Source organism: Aythya marila (assembly GCF_965140915.1).
Source record: "Aythya marila genome assembly, chromosome: 2".
Lineage (NCBI taxonomy): Eukaryota > Metazoa > Chordata > Aves > Anseriformes > Anatidae > Aythya > Aythya marila.
In genome coordinates, this window is record NC_139043.1 from 97,185,102 (window position 1) to 97,203,102 (window position 18,001).

Genomic DNA, 18,001 nt, shown 5'->3' on the forward strand with positions numbered 1-18,001 from the left:
AATTATATTCTAATTCAAGCTATTGACCAGATCTTTTTACTACATACACTTTTACCGTATATATATCCATTTCAGGATTTATGAATAAAGTCCATCTCAGTAACTGTAGCTGAAATATATAGCAAATAAAAAAAAAAAAAAAAAAAAAAAAAGATTTTAAGCAAAATCTTAAAAGAATACAAACTTTAAAATGAAAATTTATAATTAAGAAGTATGTGATGATGATAGTGGATTCATGTAAGTCACCTGATTATTGTGAGTCCTGTTTAATGTTTGTCAATGTTGAGTAGATTAAAGAATTTTTGTTTTGTTTTGTTTTTGTTTTTTTCTTTTTTCCTTCTGATATTAATTCCCTTTGGGCAACAATATTCCTTTACAAGCTCATGAGTAGCACCTTCTTCAGGTCAAAAGTGTAAGGCTGAGAAAAAGTTCAGTCACCAAATATAGGATGCCACAGAGCATCCTTATTTAAAATACCAGAATCCAGAATTTGCCAGCTTCAAGTAATTATTTCTTCAATGTCAAGGAATGTAGCTTACACTGTGTCTTGCAGGTGTCTTACAAGTTAGCTTTGAAATTGGAAAAAGAAAGAAAGAAAGGAAGGAAGGAAGGGACGGAGGGAGGGAGGGAGGGAGGGAGGATGGAAGGAAGAAAGGAAGGAAGGAAGGAAGATAGGAAGGAAGGAAGATAGGAAGGAAGGATAATTTCCATTCCTGTAAACCTTTGAAATCATCTTTACATGCCGAATGCCACTAGCTCAGCTGATGTTTTTCTTTTGCTTGGGAAAGCCAGTGAATCATCTTTGTTGAAAAAAAATTCAATTTGCACACAATTTATATTGTCGTAAGTCCAAATGTTAGGTATCATTATTTTTCTTCTCTTCAAAAAATGTGCATTTCATTAAGACCCTTTGGCCAAATAATAATAAAGGCAACTATAATTTAACATTGTAATCCATCAAAAGTCACCAAAATTACTTTCTTATACACTCCAAATAATAATTCCAAAGAACAGTTGCTTAAGCTAGCTATATTCAAATACTGAACTGACAAGCTACTAACTGTAGTCCCAGTTTAGTAAAACACTTCAGGACAAGTCTACCTTGAAGCACATACCTAGATCTCTGGCATCTCACCATGGGTACTTAAAGGTATGTTCAAATACTGTCTTCCACCTTGTCATCTGCTGACCTATGTCAAACTGAAATATTTATTTATTCTGGAGAACTGAACTACCATTTTTTCAACTCTTTTCATGAATCAAAATATAGTTTTCTACTTTTACTCAAATTATATCAATTTGGTGACTGTCTGTTTAACCAATATTGTAAACCTAAGATAGACTAAGTTTATTCACTAACTCCCTGTTTTCCTTTATTACATTTCCTTTATTAAATTCTGCTACAATAAATTGAGTTTTTGTATGTGTTAGAATGACATTTTCTGTGCTATTCTTCTTCCAGACATCCTTGCTCTTCAAAACAAAACAAAATAAAACAAAAACAAACAAATACCAACTCTTAATCATCTGCAACTATTTTTCTGTATATAAAAATAGTTCATAGAACAATTCATTCAGCTATGTTTTTTAGTCCAACTCAGTTTGTCAGTCAGGTTTACTACTCATAAAATGCAGTGATACTAGTTTTTCAATCTCCTTGGATTTTATATTTTGAATATAAAATAAACAGATATTTGATACATTCCCACTATGTCAGCTTTTGGTACTGCATCTGTTGGTAACTGAGCTTTTTAAAATGAAAATGGAGAAGTATTTGAAGATAATTTTTTGAAGGGAACAATTATCTAATTGTTAATAATAAGAAAAGAGGCTTTTTGTCTCTTTTTAAAAATAAGTATTCTGTGTGTGTGTGTGTGTATTATTATGTACTCCTTTCTCTGAAATTGGAAGTTAGGCTCAGACAAAATCTTTACAAGCAAAATGTACCTAGAAAAAGCCAAGACGATCTTCTGTCTCTCCAAAATCTGATCTCCTCTCTCTGTCTGAATTTGGAATTCAGTAGAAGTCAGGATTGAGAAGTTGTCTTCCAAAAATGGAGAAACTGAAAAAAAAAAGACACCATTCTTCTTCCAGAGAATGGTGTCTGTCTTCCATGTTATATGCTGTTGACAGTATTTTTAACTAATTTATTTCTTAGTAACCTCATCTATTTATTCAGCAATCTGGAGACACCTAGGAATTCCTACAATCTCTGTTCACTTATCTTCTTAGCACATTTAGGAACAAATATAAATGCATTAGAGGCTGAGATGTTTACTGAAATAAACAGAATTTAAGCAAAATTAGATTTAGAAATATTTTAATTTTAAAAGATTATTTTGATCTGCCAATTCATTATCTTTCAATTATATTTTATACATTTGCACCTTTCCCCTTTTGCTCAAAAAAAAAAAAACAACAAAACAAAACAAAACAAAAGAAAACAAAACAAACAAAAAAAAAAAGCTTGTTTGCTGGAAATTGCATATTATCTTTTTATTTATTAATGCAAGGCGATACTATTTTCAAAGTTGGCATTTTTGATTACTAAATGAAGACCACTGAATTCCTTAACTCTTCATGTCTTCCTAAAATGTAAATTTTGTTTTTCAAAGTGGTTCCATTGCAGTCTATTTGTTTAAGTATTATAATCTTATGCATAAAAGCATTGTCTTCAATTTCATACAATATAGAAAATTTTCAGTTTAATGGACCAAATTGTTTTCCAGTTTCAAGATGAGATTTTAATCATATCATTGATGTTGGATACAGAGTCAGATGTGTTAGATTTAGTCTGGTATTCTGCTCTGCTATGATATTCCCAAACTAAACAAATCTTTTGCAATTGTAAGGACTGAGAACTTTTCACTGGGAATATATTAGTAATTCATAAATAAATGAAGTGATACTACTGGCAGCAAAATTACACCTGCTTACATTTTCAGTTTCATAAAAAAAAAATATAAAAATAAAAAAAAAAATTAAAAAAAAAGATATCATAAATACCACAAATACTCAAATACACAAACATATTTTGAAATCAAGAGATCTGGTGCCCTCAAATTATTCTTGCTCTGAAGACTCTAGTTATGTCGAATGTACTTAGCATGACAAAAGCACAGTCTGTAACTCACTAGATTAATGACAACAGTGTTTCCTCATATAGATTTGCAGATGAGAATTTAAATTCAGTGAGACAAAATGTCTCAGTCTAGGCTACGTAGTCTAAAATGGACTCTATTTAAAAAAAAAAAAAAAAAGTAACTTTTGTGGTAGTAACATCTACCAAACAACTGAGAATATTGAGAATCACTGAGAATCATTGCAAAACTGTAAAAATAAGTAAATGCTTTTGAACAACACTTTAAAACATTGCTTCAGAGATCATTATACATTAGAGAAAGGTTATTTGAATACTTTGATGTTGAAAGACTACAGTGTGGTTTGTGTTAAGAAAGATTGCTTGAGTCATGAGAAAGATGATGAGAACAGGAATGCCAAATATTTTCTGAGAATCAAATTCAAAAAAACTGATGCCTTAGCACATCCATTGTTAAAAACCTGTGGTAGCATGACAAAAGCAGACAGCATGAAATGTGTTATTCTGGTCACGTATCAGTCCCCTAGATGACACTGAGAAGCCAGAAGATGTTGTGTAACAGGACTTACAAACATCATTTGCCAGATGTTATCTGATAGTTGAAGCTCAAGAGACAATGTTATCAAATCTGCTGGCTTCGGTATGTGGGTTAATAAAAGATCATATGATACTATTTCTTGATTTTTTCCTTTCTTTTCTTTCCTGTAGCTCATTTCTAAACTCGATGTTGAAATGAATATTAAAAGAGAATGCAGGAAATTTATCAAAAATATTTTATTCTTTATTGGTGATCTGATTTTATGGATTATAGTTATTAACTGCTATCAACTACAAAGTTCATATAGTTATTAACTGCTATCAACTACAAAGTTCATGCTAAAATTCTGCAAAATAAAGTGCGTTTTTTTTTTTTTTTAAATTTAATAAAATGCATACTAGTGTAGTAGTTTAAAAATCATATTTGGATAATTTGAATTTCCTTAATTGTTTATGCTCTCCCCAAAATGACAATTTGTACCAGTAATAGAGTTATTTGTATTCCAGAATGTTTCATGTCAGTGATATTCCAATATATGTATGTTATATCAATAATCTACCAAGTGCTTTTAAATGATTTTTTTTTTTTTTTTTTTTTTTTTTTTTAAACTAAAGCTTTAAATGACTCTTTCAAATCAAGCTAGGAAAAATCCTGCTGTTTGGCAGCCAGAAACTTGATCTGGTCAAATGAAATTTAATTATTGCCTGCCTGGATAAGCAGCTGACCCATACATAAAAATCCTAAGTACTGTGACTTATGATCTTGTCTGACCTGTTGCTGACAGAGAAAACTGTTCCGATCTCTCTCTCTTTTTTTTTTTTTTTTCTAAATATTACTATATCAATGGAAGAACTGGAAAATTTCTAATCAGTACCCGGTTTGCTGTTCTTTTCCCAGTCTCTTCATCCAGTTAATGGCAATACTGAACATTGTATAACATAGACACAAGGGTCTATGAACACTGCTGTCCTGGTTTCAGCTGGGATAGAGTTAATTTTCTTTCAGTAGCTGGTATGGTACCATGTTTTGGAATTAGGATGAGAATAATGCTGATGACACACTGATGTTTTAGTTGTTGTAGAGCAGGACTTACTCTTGAGGACTTTTCAGCTTATTGTGCTGCCCTGCCAGTGAGGTGGCTGGGGGTGCACCAGGAGCTCAGAGGGGACACACAGAGCCAGGACAGCTGGCCCAAACTGGCCAAAGAGATATTCCTTGCTATATGGTGTCATGATGAAGAATAAAACTTGTGGGAGTTGGCTAGGGTGGGACAGACATCCTCTGCTCAGGAACAAGCAAAGTGTTGGTCAGCAGGTGGTGAAAATTGTGTATCGCTTGATTTTATGATTCTTTTATCATTATAATTAACAATTATTGTTATTCTTTTCCCTTCCTCTTTCATCCTATTAAACTATCTTTACCTCAACCCAAGAGTTTTAACCTTAACCCTACCCCCCAGCCCTCCCACCCCTGATTCTCTCTCCCATGCCACTGGGTAGAGGGGAGTGAGCAAATGGCTGTGTGGTGTTTAGCTGCCTGCTGGGTTAAACCGCAACAGCATTGTGTCCTTCAGTGGATCACAATGTTTTTTTAATATTGAATGTAATGCAGAAGACCAGTTTTCATTCTTTTCATGATACTAAGCTAGTCAATTAGTGTAATATTCAATACACTAATTGCTAAATTCATATCAGATTGTGGGCCTAAACCTGTTTATGTTAAAATGAATATTAAAACTGTTAGCAAATCCAGTGGTAATTAAATTATTGCTTCAGATTGGTAGTTTTTAAAGAAAGAAGAAAAGCTTAAAATTTGTTTTATGGAAACTATAATTTTTTTAATCTAAATTCCCAAGCTATGAAAACGGAATTTTAAATTATGTAATAAGATGAATATAATCATTCTTTAACCTGACTAAGAGTAGGGTTTCTGTCACAAGGAAAACCATATGTAACTTTTTTTTTAATTATTATTATTTTTTATTAGAAATAAATATAAATCTGTTGAAACTCTAGATTACAGACACACACATACCTTTTTTTTTTTTTTTTTTTTTTTTTTTTTTTTTTTCCCTCATGTTTATGATAAACCAGTTTTGGAATCATTTAATGAACATTGAGTATGTGACATAAGTGATACTCAGAAGAACTGACAATCTATTACAAGGATCTTGTTTAAAGAAAAAAGTTTGAAAGTCTGAGGACATTTTGTTTTAGAATTTATCACCTTGCTAATTTTTTCATGTGGATATATGGCAAAACATAGCTTACTGTTACTGATGCACAAAGCTTTTTATTCATTAATTTAAGTGGAAAATATTTAGGGATAGGATTAATATGAATTATGTTTGTTTTAGTCAAATACATAGTAAAGCATACAGTAGGGTTCTCCTCATCAAAATAATAAAGTCTCAACTGCACTGGTGTCTTGTTTCTAACAGATTATGTCTACGCTATGTCACTATTAGCAATTAATCGTGGTTTGGATTTTACTCTGGCACTTTAATTGTCTGAAGTGGGATCAAAATGATCTATTCAAACAAAAAAGAATGTCACTCATGAAGCTGTAACCAACAGAAAGCAACCGAAATGTAAGGCAAAAACTTAGCCGTAAATCTTTAGGTAGAGAAAGACTTATCAAAGTGTCTTCCTCGTGGAATCTCAGGAGAAGTTGAATTGCATAATGCTGGGAAGAGTGGAAGGGTTATTGCTCTCTTCTCATATATTATTTATATCCTTTAAATATCTAGATTTTATCCTGTATAATGAAATGTAAAATTCATAATTATTTGGGTAATTTAAGTAGGAATTCACAATTTAATACACACAGCTTTTTTTTTCTGAGAACTGGACTATCCTGAAAATCTTCCCCCTAGTGAAAACTTCTACACTGTGTTGTTAAAAAGATTAATAAGGAAAAGACAGTGAAAAGATATCTCCAAGCTCATGAAAACCCATCTTCACATCCTGTAGAGAGTGATATGTAAATTTGGGAAACCTGCTGGGGTCAATAGCTCAGTGCTCCCTGAAGGAAAATGATTTCTAGGCAATAAACCTCCAAAAAGCAGCTGAAAGAAAAGCAAAACTGGTATCACTGTAAGCTATACTGTTACGTATCCTGGAAGGACAGGACAGAATACTTTTTTCCTTGAAGATGTTTCTTGGACTTGGTGCAGATATGCATCCCTCAGCAATTCCTTGAGTTGCTGGGCTCTTAGAGTTCTTCTTATTTGATAAAAGTGGATATTCCACCATCTGTGGTAGGCATACACAATAGCAATTAGTGTTAATGATTCGGTTTAATAAATTATATATATTTTTTTCCTTTAGAAACAATGCATTCAGGCTCCAGTGAAGTGCAATGAAAATCTAGACTTCTTCCTTTCTGTTAAATGTCTACAGATTTCTACTCCATTTTAAAACACATCCCATGACATTGGCTTTTGGAATCATAAAGAGATTTTGTTATAGGAGAGCTCTACAATACATTTAATCCAATAACTTCCCAAAGTCTTGAAGCTGCACAGTGAACTAATGAAAGGCACTGTACTATGGCTATTTCACTTTCCATTCTAAGGATCATATTTTCAAGAGTATTGTGTCTATTTCTTCTTTCTAGTATCTTATATGGCCAGATGATTAAACAATCTGTCATTTTTGCAAACACAGCTCGATTCCCATTCTCATAAGGTTATTCACTTTAACAAAAGTACACCTGTTGCTTTGCTAGGCAGTAAGAGAAAATATTTGGAAATAGAAAGAGATCTCTTGTTAAAGTGGAAGATGAACTGTTCACACATGAGAACTAGAGGAGACACTTGTGGTTCTCATGAAAGATGAAGTTATCTTCACAAAAATGACATAACCTATATGCCATAGCTAGCATGGACAGCTACAGCAAGGGGTTGTCAGGTAGTATAAACACAATGCTGATGTTTCTGTCTGTATTGGAAATGAGTCTTACTGTGTGGTCAGCTACAGGTTATTCAGTACTACTTGAAGTAACAAAAATGATATATTTTGTTGAATATAATAGCTGAAAAAGATGTAGTTCTTCAAAATAATTGGGAATGTTGCAGTGAGTGTATTTGTTCTGGGTTTAAATAAATAAATAAATAAATAAAAAGTTAAATACAAGGAAGGCCTTTCCCTTATGATAAATTCACAATGGTTACTTTATATTGAAAAATTATTCCTTTAGGTTCTCTCTCTTTCCTGGTAAATCTATGAGATAGACTGTTGTAACATGAACAGCTTCTTTGAAAAGATTATGCACAGTTATGTAGTGGTAGCAAGTAAAAAACTTGTAAATTGATTCAGTCAGAAAAAGTAACACTTAGCAACCAGTTGTGGCTAAACCTTCTGAGTCATTTTTCCCTATGCACTGCAGAGTGCACTGAAAGTATTATTTTCTTGGATTGTTAAGAGTCATCTTTAACAAATCAGTGATACAAACCCTAAGCCTTGATATTATTATGATGAAATTGCATAACTGGGCCAAATTCAACATCACTCACGAAAGGCTCTATGGCACTTCTATGTTGTACCTTTCTTCCTAGTGAAGTTTAGACACAATTAGTCAATCACAGGAAGCCACTGAGATATTATATTGGGATGACACATATGCTGTACTGCCCTTAATGACTGACAGTCAGTCCTCATGGTTCGGCTGCACTTTGTCAGCAGAGATTGCTTGGCTGCTATTCTCAGATAGAGTGGGCTCCTGAGCTCATTGATTCTTGGTTCAGACATTTCTGGACAACTGGCAGTATATGCAGCCCATTAAGTATATGCAGCCACTGTGCTGCATGAAGGGAATCTGATTCCTAATTGGGGCATTCAGGAGCAAGTACAAATACTTAACATAATAAAAATTATCTGCCAAATAATCCCACCCAGATCATCAAGGACCCCAGACTTCCTCTTTCCATTGAGCAGTCTCAGAGTATGATGTTGTTGCCCATTACTGCTCTCCTTTTTAGAGTACGTCTATAATGCAGTATCAAGAAGTACTTCTCACTTTTGGAATTTAGCTGCACATACTGAATAGTCCAAACACTTTTTGAGGATGTGACCTATGAGCCCTCTCACCTTCCAGAACAGTTCCTTGGTTCCTGTCCATACAAAATTTACAATGGAGAAAGAACCTTCTCTAAGTAGGTGACAGAGCAGACAGGGGAGGAAAGCAGGCACAATATCATGCAATATATCAATCCTGCCATTGTGTACTCAAAAAGAGAAATCCAAATTCAATCTCTGTATTCATGTATTCTTTTCTAGTAGAGTTCATTCAGGCGATTTCTTGTCTAAGTATTTTGACCAATCTTAGCAAGAAGCTACATAAAGATACAGATTTTCTTTTTCTGATGATACTGCTTTTTCATTTCCAAAATGATGTCAAAGAAACAAGTATTAACTTTTGGTATAAAAATGCCTAGCTCTTGTTAACACGTGCAGTATATCTCAGGTCGCCACAGTAGTGGTTTGTATGTCAGTATAATATACCAGTTACAGCCTACAGATGCTTTGCTTGTCAATATGAACTAAGATCAGTAAATATGACATTAGAAGAATTGAAAAACAAAACAAACAAACAAACAAAAAACTCTGGGAGGCAGTCTGTGTTATTTCAACAATACTACAGCACTATAAGGAATCAAGTTGAAGTAGCTAGAGTGAGTGGATTGTATTTTTCTGTGATTTTTTTAAATTATGATGTTGCATCCCCTACTGCTTGCAGCATTCATTTATAAAATTTCTTCCTAAGAAAAATAGTAGCTGTGTATTTTACTGTGAATCAGAAACACAAGACAAAGTAGTCTCTCCTGATGGAACTACATCTTCAAAAACAGAGCGAATACTCCAGAGTATTCTTTCAACTTACTTGGTTTCACATGACTTCCTGCTGATGTAAGACTTTAAGGTGAAAGATTAAGAGTCATAGTCACTTCTACATAAACACTTATTGCCTTTAAATTCTTTCATAACTGTGCTGAGGAGTGAACAATATACAAAGCACTGTTTTAGATTATATGTATATTAAAAAAAAAAAAAAAAAAAAAGTACATAAAAGTACATAGAAAACAAATAGAAAATGTAGCACATACTCTTGCCAGATAGAATTTTTATAGAACTGTTTTTTCAGGGTGTCTAGCAAACTATATGTTTTCTTTTAAGATCTTGTTGTATCTTTAATACAGATATAGACATATTAATTGAAGTTTCAATAAGACTACAGAACTGAAAATTGGAACAAATTTTCTTTTCAGCTGACAATACAACAGTTTTTATTTATTTTTATGTATCTACTCCACTTAATACTTTTGTACTACTTAACACTTTTCCCTCACTCTCTCAGCAGAACATTTAAGTCCCCTTGCTTGTACACCACAAAATGTTTGCTTATAGATTTTTTTTTTCCTAATTTAAAATTATTTTTGTGATTCTTTAGCTTATTTCAATACTTTTAAAATCTTTTGGTCATCATCCAGTCTTTGCATTGCATCATCAAATACTATAAGACAACCACATACAATAACTTAGAACAATCCTGTCTTTTTTTCTGAGTTCTGCAAGCTCTGCTTTTACAGAAAATTACCACTCAAGAATGCAGGACTGACATAAGCTCCCATAAATAATTGTAAAAATTACCTGGTTTCATAAACTTGAAAATAAATAACTAGTGCCTTGCTAAATATTGCAGTTCTGCTTACTCTTTCACAAGCATTTGAATGTAAAATTAGGTCTTTGATAAATACTATGATAGGCAACAATGTGTATACACTAGAATTCCTTAAATATTAATAGAATGAAGCTTGAATGACTATTTCTAGTTAGTCAAATATAGAAAAATGAAAAGATATATCTATAGCTGTCTGTTCAAGAAATGAAGTTGAATGTTTTCCTTATTCAGCAAATAATGTTTCTCTACATACTTTGAATATTCTTGGTATATATCCATTAAAAATGTAGGTTTTGTATTCAAAAATAACATCAACTTGCTTACGTTTCAGACATCAACTCTCTATACCATATAGTTTGATCAAATAATTCCTTCTTCTCTTATTTATCTATAAGAGAATCTATAGATTTTCATAATTTTTGCCTTGGGCCACTCTGAATTTTCTTTTTCTGCTTGTTTGTCAGTAACTCTGAATAATCTGGCACATATTTTTACATCTCATAATATTTTTCAAATGTAATTCTGTGCTTCACAGAGACCTTACAGGAAAACCTGTGTTAACTAAACATTGCAGGAATCTATTATTTGTAGAATGGGTTATAATATATCACCAAAGGAAATTTTTGGATACTTTTGTTTGTTTGTTTGTTTTAAGAGAGATGTTCAATGCTGCAGCAAAGAATACCAGAATTTATTGTGGCTTCAAGATCTTCCATTTACATAACTTTTACACATTTATACATTTTTTATATAAATCCCCTGTTTTACAGATTTCATTTTACGAGAGAGATCCCCATTAAAAATAATTAAATAAATCCATGTACTACAATCCTCTCAAGACTTATTACCTCATATTTTTCTCTCTCATTATAGGTGATCAATCTTATTTTTCACAACAAAATTTTTCTGACTTTGGATTCTTCCCTAATGAAACATAGTTTTCATTAGTGCAAAAGAAAAGAGTATCTGGCTATCAGAAGATCTAGCCAGTTAGTATTTAGATATCATTAAAAGGTTTCTGACTCAGCCAAGCTGATAATAACAATTTGATTGAATTACATACAGAAGAGCTGCTAAAGTATAATCTATTTAATAGTAGATTATTTCAAAACCAGACATTTGTTTTGGCAATATGCTTAAACACGGTAGAAATCTCAGTATTTCTCATAATACCTTACTTACAAATCGTTGCTTTTATTATAATAATACTGGTTATTAATGTTATTATTAAATATAATATTAAATATAATGTTATTATTAAAGCATGTTACATACTTTATTAGATTATCACTCTCAAAATTATGTAATCATAGAATCATAAAGGTTGAAAAAGACCTCAGAGATAATATGGTCCAACTGCCCCCCTACCACCAATATTACACACTAAACCATGTCCCTAAGTACAACATACAACCTTTTCTTAAACACCAACAGGGACAGTGACTCCACCACCTTCCTGGGCAACCTGTTCCAATGTCTAGCTATTCTTTCTGAGAAGAAATTTCTCCTAATTTCCAACTGGATCCCCCCTGGCACAAGTTGAGGCTATTTCCTCTAGTCCTATCACTAGTTACCTGTGAGAAGAGGCTAACTCCCAGCTCCCCACATCTTCCTTTGAAGCAGTAGTAGTGAGTAATAAGGTTTCCCCTGAGCCTCCTCTTCTCCAGACTAAACAACACCAGTTTCCTCAGCCACTCCTCATAGGACTTTTGTTCCAGGCCCTTCACTGGCTTCGTAACCCTTCTCTGGACACACTCCATGGCCTCAATGTCCTTCTTGAGGTACACAGTACATGAGGTACCAGAGCAGACTACAGGGGGTCCTGGTCCTGCTGGCCACATTATGCCTGACACAAACCAGGGTGCCGTTGGCCTTCTTGGCCACCTGGGTACACTGCCAGCTCATGTTCAGGTGAGCATCAAGCAACACCTCCAGATCCTTTTCCTCTGCATAGCCACTCTGCCCCAAGTCTGTAGCATTGCATGGGGTTGTTGTGGCCAAAATGCAGGACCTGGCACTTACCCATGTTGAACCTCATCCCATTGGCCTCTGCCCATTAATCCAGCCTGTCCAGAAGCCTCTGCAAATGTTGAATGCTTGTAAACACAGCTGAGTACTTGCATGTCCACTTCTAGATCTACCATATTTCTAGAATGTTAACAGATTTTTGCATTTCTGTGTGATTTTATTATAACTGCATTGTTAAAAAAAATGGGAACATATATTCAGATATGTTTTGCGGGTCAAAGTACATGATTGCACTTCAGACATTAAGTTTCTTGAAGGAAGAGATTTTGCAAATTAATTGTAAATATTATAGTAGCAGCTAGAATGAGCTGTACACTATTTGTAAGGTATGCTCAGACTTGGAAACCTCAGAGCAAAAAGTCATTCATGTTTTCTTTCTGACATGCAGTCTGCCTTCAACATCCTCCACATCCCTATCACCCCACCCCCAATCCTTATTTCTAATATGTTAAGTAAGGCCAGTAAATCAGCAAGGAATCTTGCTATCAACACTCCTGTCTATGAAAAACCTTTCATATAGGAGAAATCCTGTCAGAACTTTTTTCTCCCTCTTTCCTCCTCTCTACTTTGTAAATTTGCTGGAGTGTTTTGAGTAGATCAGACTGATCTCTGTAAACTCAGACTAGAAGAAATGTGATGGATACACTAGACATGATTTGAACCAGTAAAGTGTACTTCCTTTAAACACCTTGCTTTCAGCAGTAGATATCAACATATGAGTATATTAACAGAAATATCTAATTACATTTATTATCGTATCTATCTGCTGATCTATAAAACTGAATAACAATTAATACTAATTTCCTATTCACTTATATTTGCAGCCCCTTAAGTTAATGAGTATTTAGTCAGGACTTATATTGTGCCACTGTAAGAGGAAAACTGGGAAATAAAAAAAAAAAAAAAAAAAGCAGCAGCCTGGTTATAACAAGACAGTTTTAAAAGGTGATTTTAAAACTCTGCTTTTGACAGTATATCCTCATTGTTCAGGCTAAAATTGCTGTTCTTACTCATAAGACACTAGACTTTGTTTTTCATGATATTATTTGGTTATAATTGTTACTGTACAAACTAAACAATGGTTAAAGGGGAACAGCCGGTTTTGCTGTATTGGTTTGGTTTTACTCCAGTTGATTTCCAACTGTCAGACTCATTGTTTTTATAGCTTTGGATACATTGAGTCAATCCTGAAGCAATAAGATGAGTTCCATGATTATATTGTATAGCTCAAATTTGACCTTGATTTTCTTTTTGTGCAGTCCTTTTGAGGCCTGGGTGGAATGTGGCCCAGGAGAAGCTTGATGCAGAGTGTTTACTTGTAGATGTTTAACATTGTTTTCAGAAGACCAGATCCTGCCAAATTTCAAGAAAGAAAGAAAGAAAGAAAGAAAGAAAGAAAGAAAGAAAGAAAGAAAGAAAGAAAGAAAGAAAGAAAGAAAGAAAGAAAAACAACAGTGGGTTTCTTTTTTGTTCTCTTTCCCATGAAGATGGGAAAAATAACAGAATTTTCATGTTAAATAGCATAATAGTGCAAGAGATTAAAACAAACAAACAAACAAACAAAAAACAACAGACAAAACAGACAAGACTAGTCTATTTTGAGGAGATAATTGAAATAATTTAGCCCCTTTCACATTTCTGGCAATATATTCAAACTGCAGCAAAATTTTACAAAATGTTGGTTTGTCTATGGATAGCTGTTTATTGAACCATAGATCCATGACCATAGATCATTTCATATAAGTGTTATATCTGGCTATAAAAGCAAAATACAAAGGATCTCAGGCAATAAATATTATCATGTTTATCTTATTAAAAATAACACATGTATTAGACTTATTACCTTGTTAACACAATAAATTCCATGGTAAATTCTTATGATATGTATTCCTGGAATACCAAATTGATTCCTCTGAGAAAGAAAGAAACTCCTTATTTTTGGTAGAGTTGATATTCATAACCACAGAATGAAGTTGTGTTCTAATAATGTTGTTAAATAAGGGTTTCTGAATGGATTTGTAAATATATCTTTTTCATTAGACTGATATCTCTAATTTAACTGATGTTAAAATATCATGTGGGTAGCTGTGTGATGTTCTTGCTTTCTAGTGTGTACAGATTTTGTTTTTTAATTCATTCTTCTGAAAGAGAGTGAGACAGAGAAAATTGTGACAACATTTTTCAAAGCAGGATTCTATAATGGAAAAATATAATAACTTTGCACGGTATTACCAACACTTTCTGCATTAATAATTAGTGTGTTGTCATAGCTTTTTAAGCCCATTGCAAGAAACAAGTCACATTCCAAAGAACTAAATGTATAATTATATCACTGAAGTGTCCAGTTTTAATGCATTGATGTTATACACAAGATATTGAACAAAACTAATTTTCTCTTTCTCAATTTTCAAGATCCCGATTTTAAGGACCTTGGAGTTTTGAAACCATTGCCAGGTTGGTATATTGGTTCTTCCTAAGACTCAGAAGCCTTTGCTTTCTGCTGTAGAAAATATTTTTTTTGCTGTTCAGGATTCATTCTTCTGGTATTTTGTTATTTAGTTTGTGAGTTTGAGATGGGAGGACCTGAAGGAATTGTGGAATCTATACAAATTGTCAAAGAAGGAAAAGCTTCTGAAACTGAAGCAGTAGACTGTAAATGGTACATCAGAGCACCACCCAGATCCAAGGTCAGTCCTTTGTCCACTTGCTGATTTGCCACTTAATTTAAGAAATTGACTTTTCTAATATGCTGTGCATTTCTTAATACAGACAGATCTTGTTTAATAACTTTACAGCTTGAACTTGTAAACTGTTTTTTCCTTCTGCTGTTGAAAGGTAATTTTTCACCTCAATCAAAATAACCTTCTTTCTCTATAAATAATGATGTGGGCAGCATTAATGTGCTTTTTGTGCCATAAATAATTTTCTTAAATTCATCTTTAATTTTGCTCATATGTTTAAAGAATTGGTGTGTTTAGTTAAGTGGGAGGTGATCTTATCTAACACAGAGACTATTAATAGAGAACTGCTGGGTCCCTAAGATCATTACTGTTTCTCATCTGGGAATGGTGAAAATGGAGTCAAGGTAAATTAATGTTACTATGTACAAGGTCTTTAGTTCCTTTGTTTTAGAACCACTGACAAAAAGAGATAGTGTTCTCATTTCTCTCTCACCATAATCAGCAAAACAGGTCTTTGTAACACACAGGACAGTGCTGCAATGAATTTAATGATTTTTTATTTTTTATTTTGCTTGAGTTCGTCTCTTATCAGTTATTATTTGGACTAATTGTTGCTGGCTATACTACTGTTTCTCCTCTCTGCAGTTGGAACATCTCTGTGCTCCCATCTACTTTCATTTAGACTGCTAAAGAGAACTCCCCAGTATATTTTTACTATCTGTTTTTTATTGTACTAGAAAAGTTTTACAAGGTATAATTTTTATATCCAATAATCTCTGGATCTTTAAACAGGTATGGTTTTTGTGTGTAATCCCAGAGCAGACTGTATGGAATACATTACACTGTTCCAGCACTGAATATTGAATAAGCAAGATGAAGAGTTTCCAGTAGAGAAAAATGCATTAGTATCAAAAATTTTTCTATTGTGAAAGTTTAGGTGTTGAACAGTTGGCTCATAAGACTACAGATAAATTATTTCCAGAATATGTTTTAGTCTCATATTTTTTACTGTTTGGAAAATTCAATATTCATAAATGTTTCCAATTAAGTAGATGAAGTTTTCAGACTATACATGTGAAATGACTGGACTAATTTATCATTATTACACATTATATACTTAGATATTTGTTGGTAAGAAAACTGATAAACACACTATTAAAATATAGATTCAGCACAATTAAATAAGCTAATAAAATTGCCCTACAGTTTTAATTCCACTGTATTCTTAGTTGGTCAGATAATGTCATCATGACATTCTTATTTGATCTAACTCTAAAGTGCCACATGATTTAAAGTCTTCCTAAAAATGTCATATTTATTTATCTGTAGGATTTATCCACAATTTAGTCCTGATATAAAAAAACAATATATGTAGCCATGTAACTGTAACCATAATGTGTAACAGAAGTATGCCACACTACCACTGTCAATAGAGGGTTAGTTCTTTGTGAATAGGTTAGTCTGTGAATTTTTATACTTGGATTTAGCTGTACTTCATCTCAAAAAGCATAGACTGGCAAAAGAGTAAATGGAAGGGAAAGCAATGAGAAAATTCTAAAAGGCATGAGGAGAGATCAAAAGTTTTTAAATATCGCATTAAGATTCTAGTGAAGGAGGGTGTTATGAGACAGTATCTAAAAAGTTTTAATAACAAGGAAGGGCTGCTCTCATGTCCATGGCTCAGACAAGTCATGGTTCTGCATTGGAAAAAGATTGATTCTGGTTAAATGTTAGGGAAAAAAATTATGGAGTGGATTATAAATGATTGGTTAAGGAGGTTTGTTCAGCCAGCATGGCTAACATTGTTAAAGTGCAGGTAAAATGAATAAATAAAGATAAATAAATAACTAAATATTAGACAAACATTACTAATCTTACCTTTAGAAAGAGGGGTGGTCTGGGTCATCTCCTGAAGAATCTTCTTGTTCCCATCTTACAGAATTCTCTGGGTAAAGACATTAAACAATATAACAGCACATAAATCATCATTTCCCAACATGTAAATGAAAGCTTTTTTGGTAAGCTAGGAAAAAAAGCCAATTTTGAAGCCTTGATTCAGTTTGAAGGACAACTAATTTAGCATTTGAACTTTATTAACCTGTTTTTCATATACATATATATATATATATGTTTATATACACAAACACACGTATGTCCATGGTATTTCCACACTGGGAATGTTTGAAAAATATTCAAGTATTAAGGAACAAATTAATGGATAATTTTTGAAAAAAATCATGTAAGAAGTAAGATCTATGTTAATATTGTTTATTGGTCTGAATTCTGTTGTCCATATTTTACAGTCTGCTTCCTCTGTGCTTATCTACCCTTGAATTAATGACATATTCAGTACAATGTCAGTGACTTCATTCTAATTTATAACAGTATCCACCTATGAAAACAGGCTTTCCAGCTAAGAACAGTAAGAACTCATCAACTGTCTTTATATCTACATGCTCCTGTACTCTGAGCTGTACTGTTTGTTACTGGGAACTATGCCTAAAAGGTCAGTGTTTCTCAGACAGAATTTGGGATGGATCCTTACATTTTAGTTTCTTCAACTGTGCCAGAGTGTGAGCTGTTTGCAATTTCATTTGGCTTAAGCTCATCCAATCTAAACTGTCTGCAGAAGGAAGATATAAGTCCCTTCCATGGTTTGCAGTTTCAGATTCAAGCCAAGTCTGAGCTCAACATGTATGCAATGAGATCAGTCCGGGTGTAGGAACTTGAGAGCTCTAAGCCTGAACTTCAACCTGACAGTCTGGGTGTAACATTGCTGCTACTCTCAGCAAGCTAGAATGGGACAGAGAATGGTACATTTCTTGCACATGCTTAAAATACTGAGTCATCACAGATCACCTTGTAGCACAAAAATTAAAATGCTGAAAATGCATGCAGAATGGAAACTTTCTGTAAGTGTAGAAGAAAGCAGAAGGCAGCTTAAACAGAACTTCAATCTTTATGCAGACTTGC

At 33.2% G+C, this 18,001-nt stretch overlaps 1 protein-coding gene across 3 annotated transcripts in view; it reads left to right on the forward strand.

Moving 5' to 3' along the window:
- NETO1 (neuropilin and tolloid like 1) overlaps positions 1-18,001 on the forward strand; it is a gene marked incomplete at its 3' end in the record, with an annotated part of 68,917 nt that overhangs the window by 21,952 nt on the left and 28,964 nt on the right. For 2 of the 3 annotated variants that reach the window (XM_082754811.1, XM_082754812.1), the window contains exons 5-6: positions 14,760-14,801; positions 14,907-15,034. In XM_082754811.1, the coding sequence (XP_082610937.1) occupies positions 14,760-14,801; positions 14,907-15,034 (170 nt within the window). Of the gene's footprint in view, positions 1-14,759; positions 14,802-14,876; positions 15,035-18,001 lie in introns of all 3 variants that reach the window. The other variant, XM_082754810.1, reaches the window with a different exon arrangement.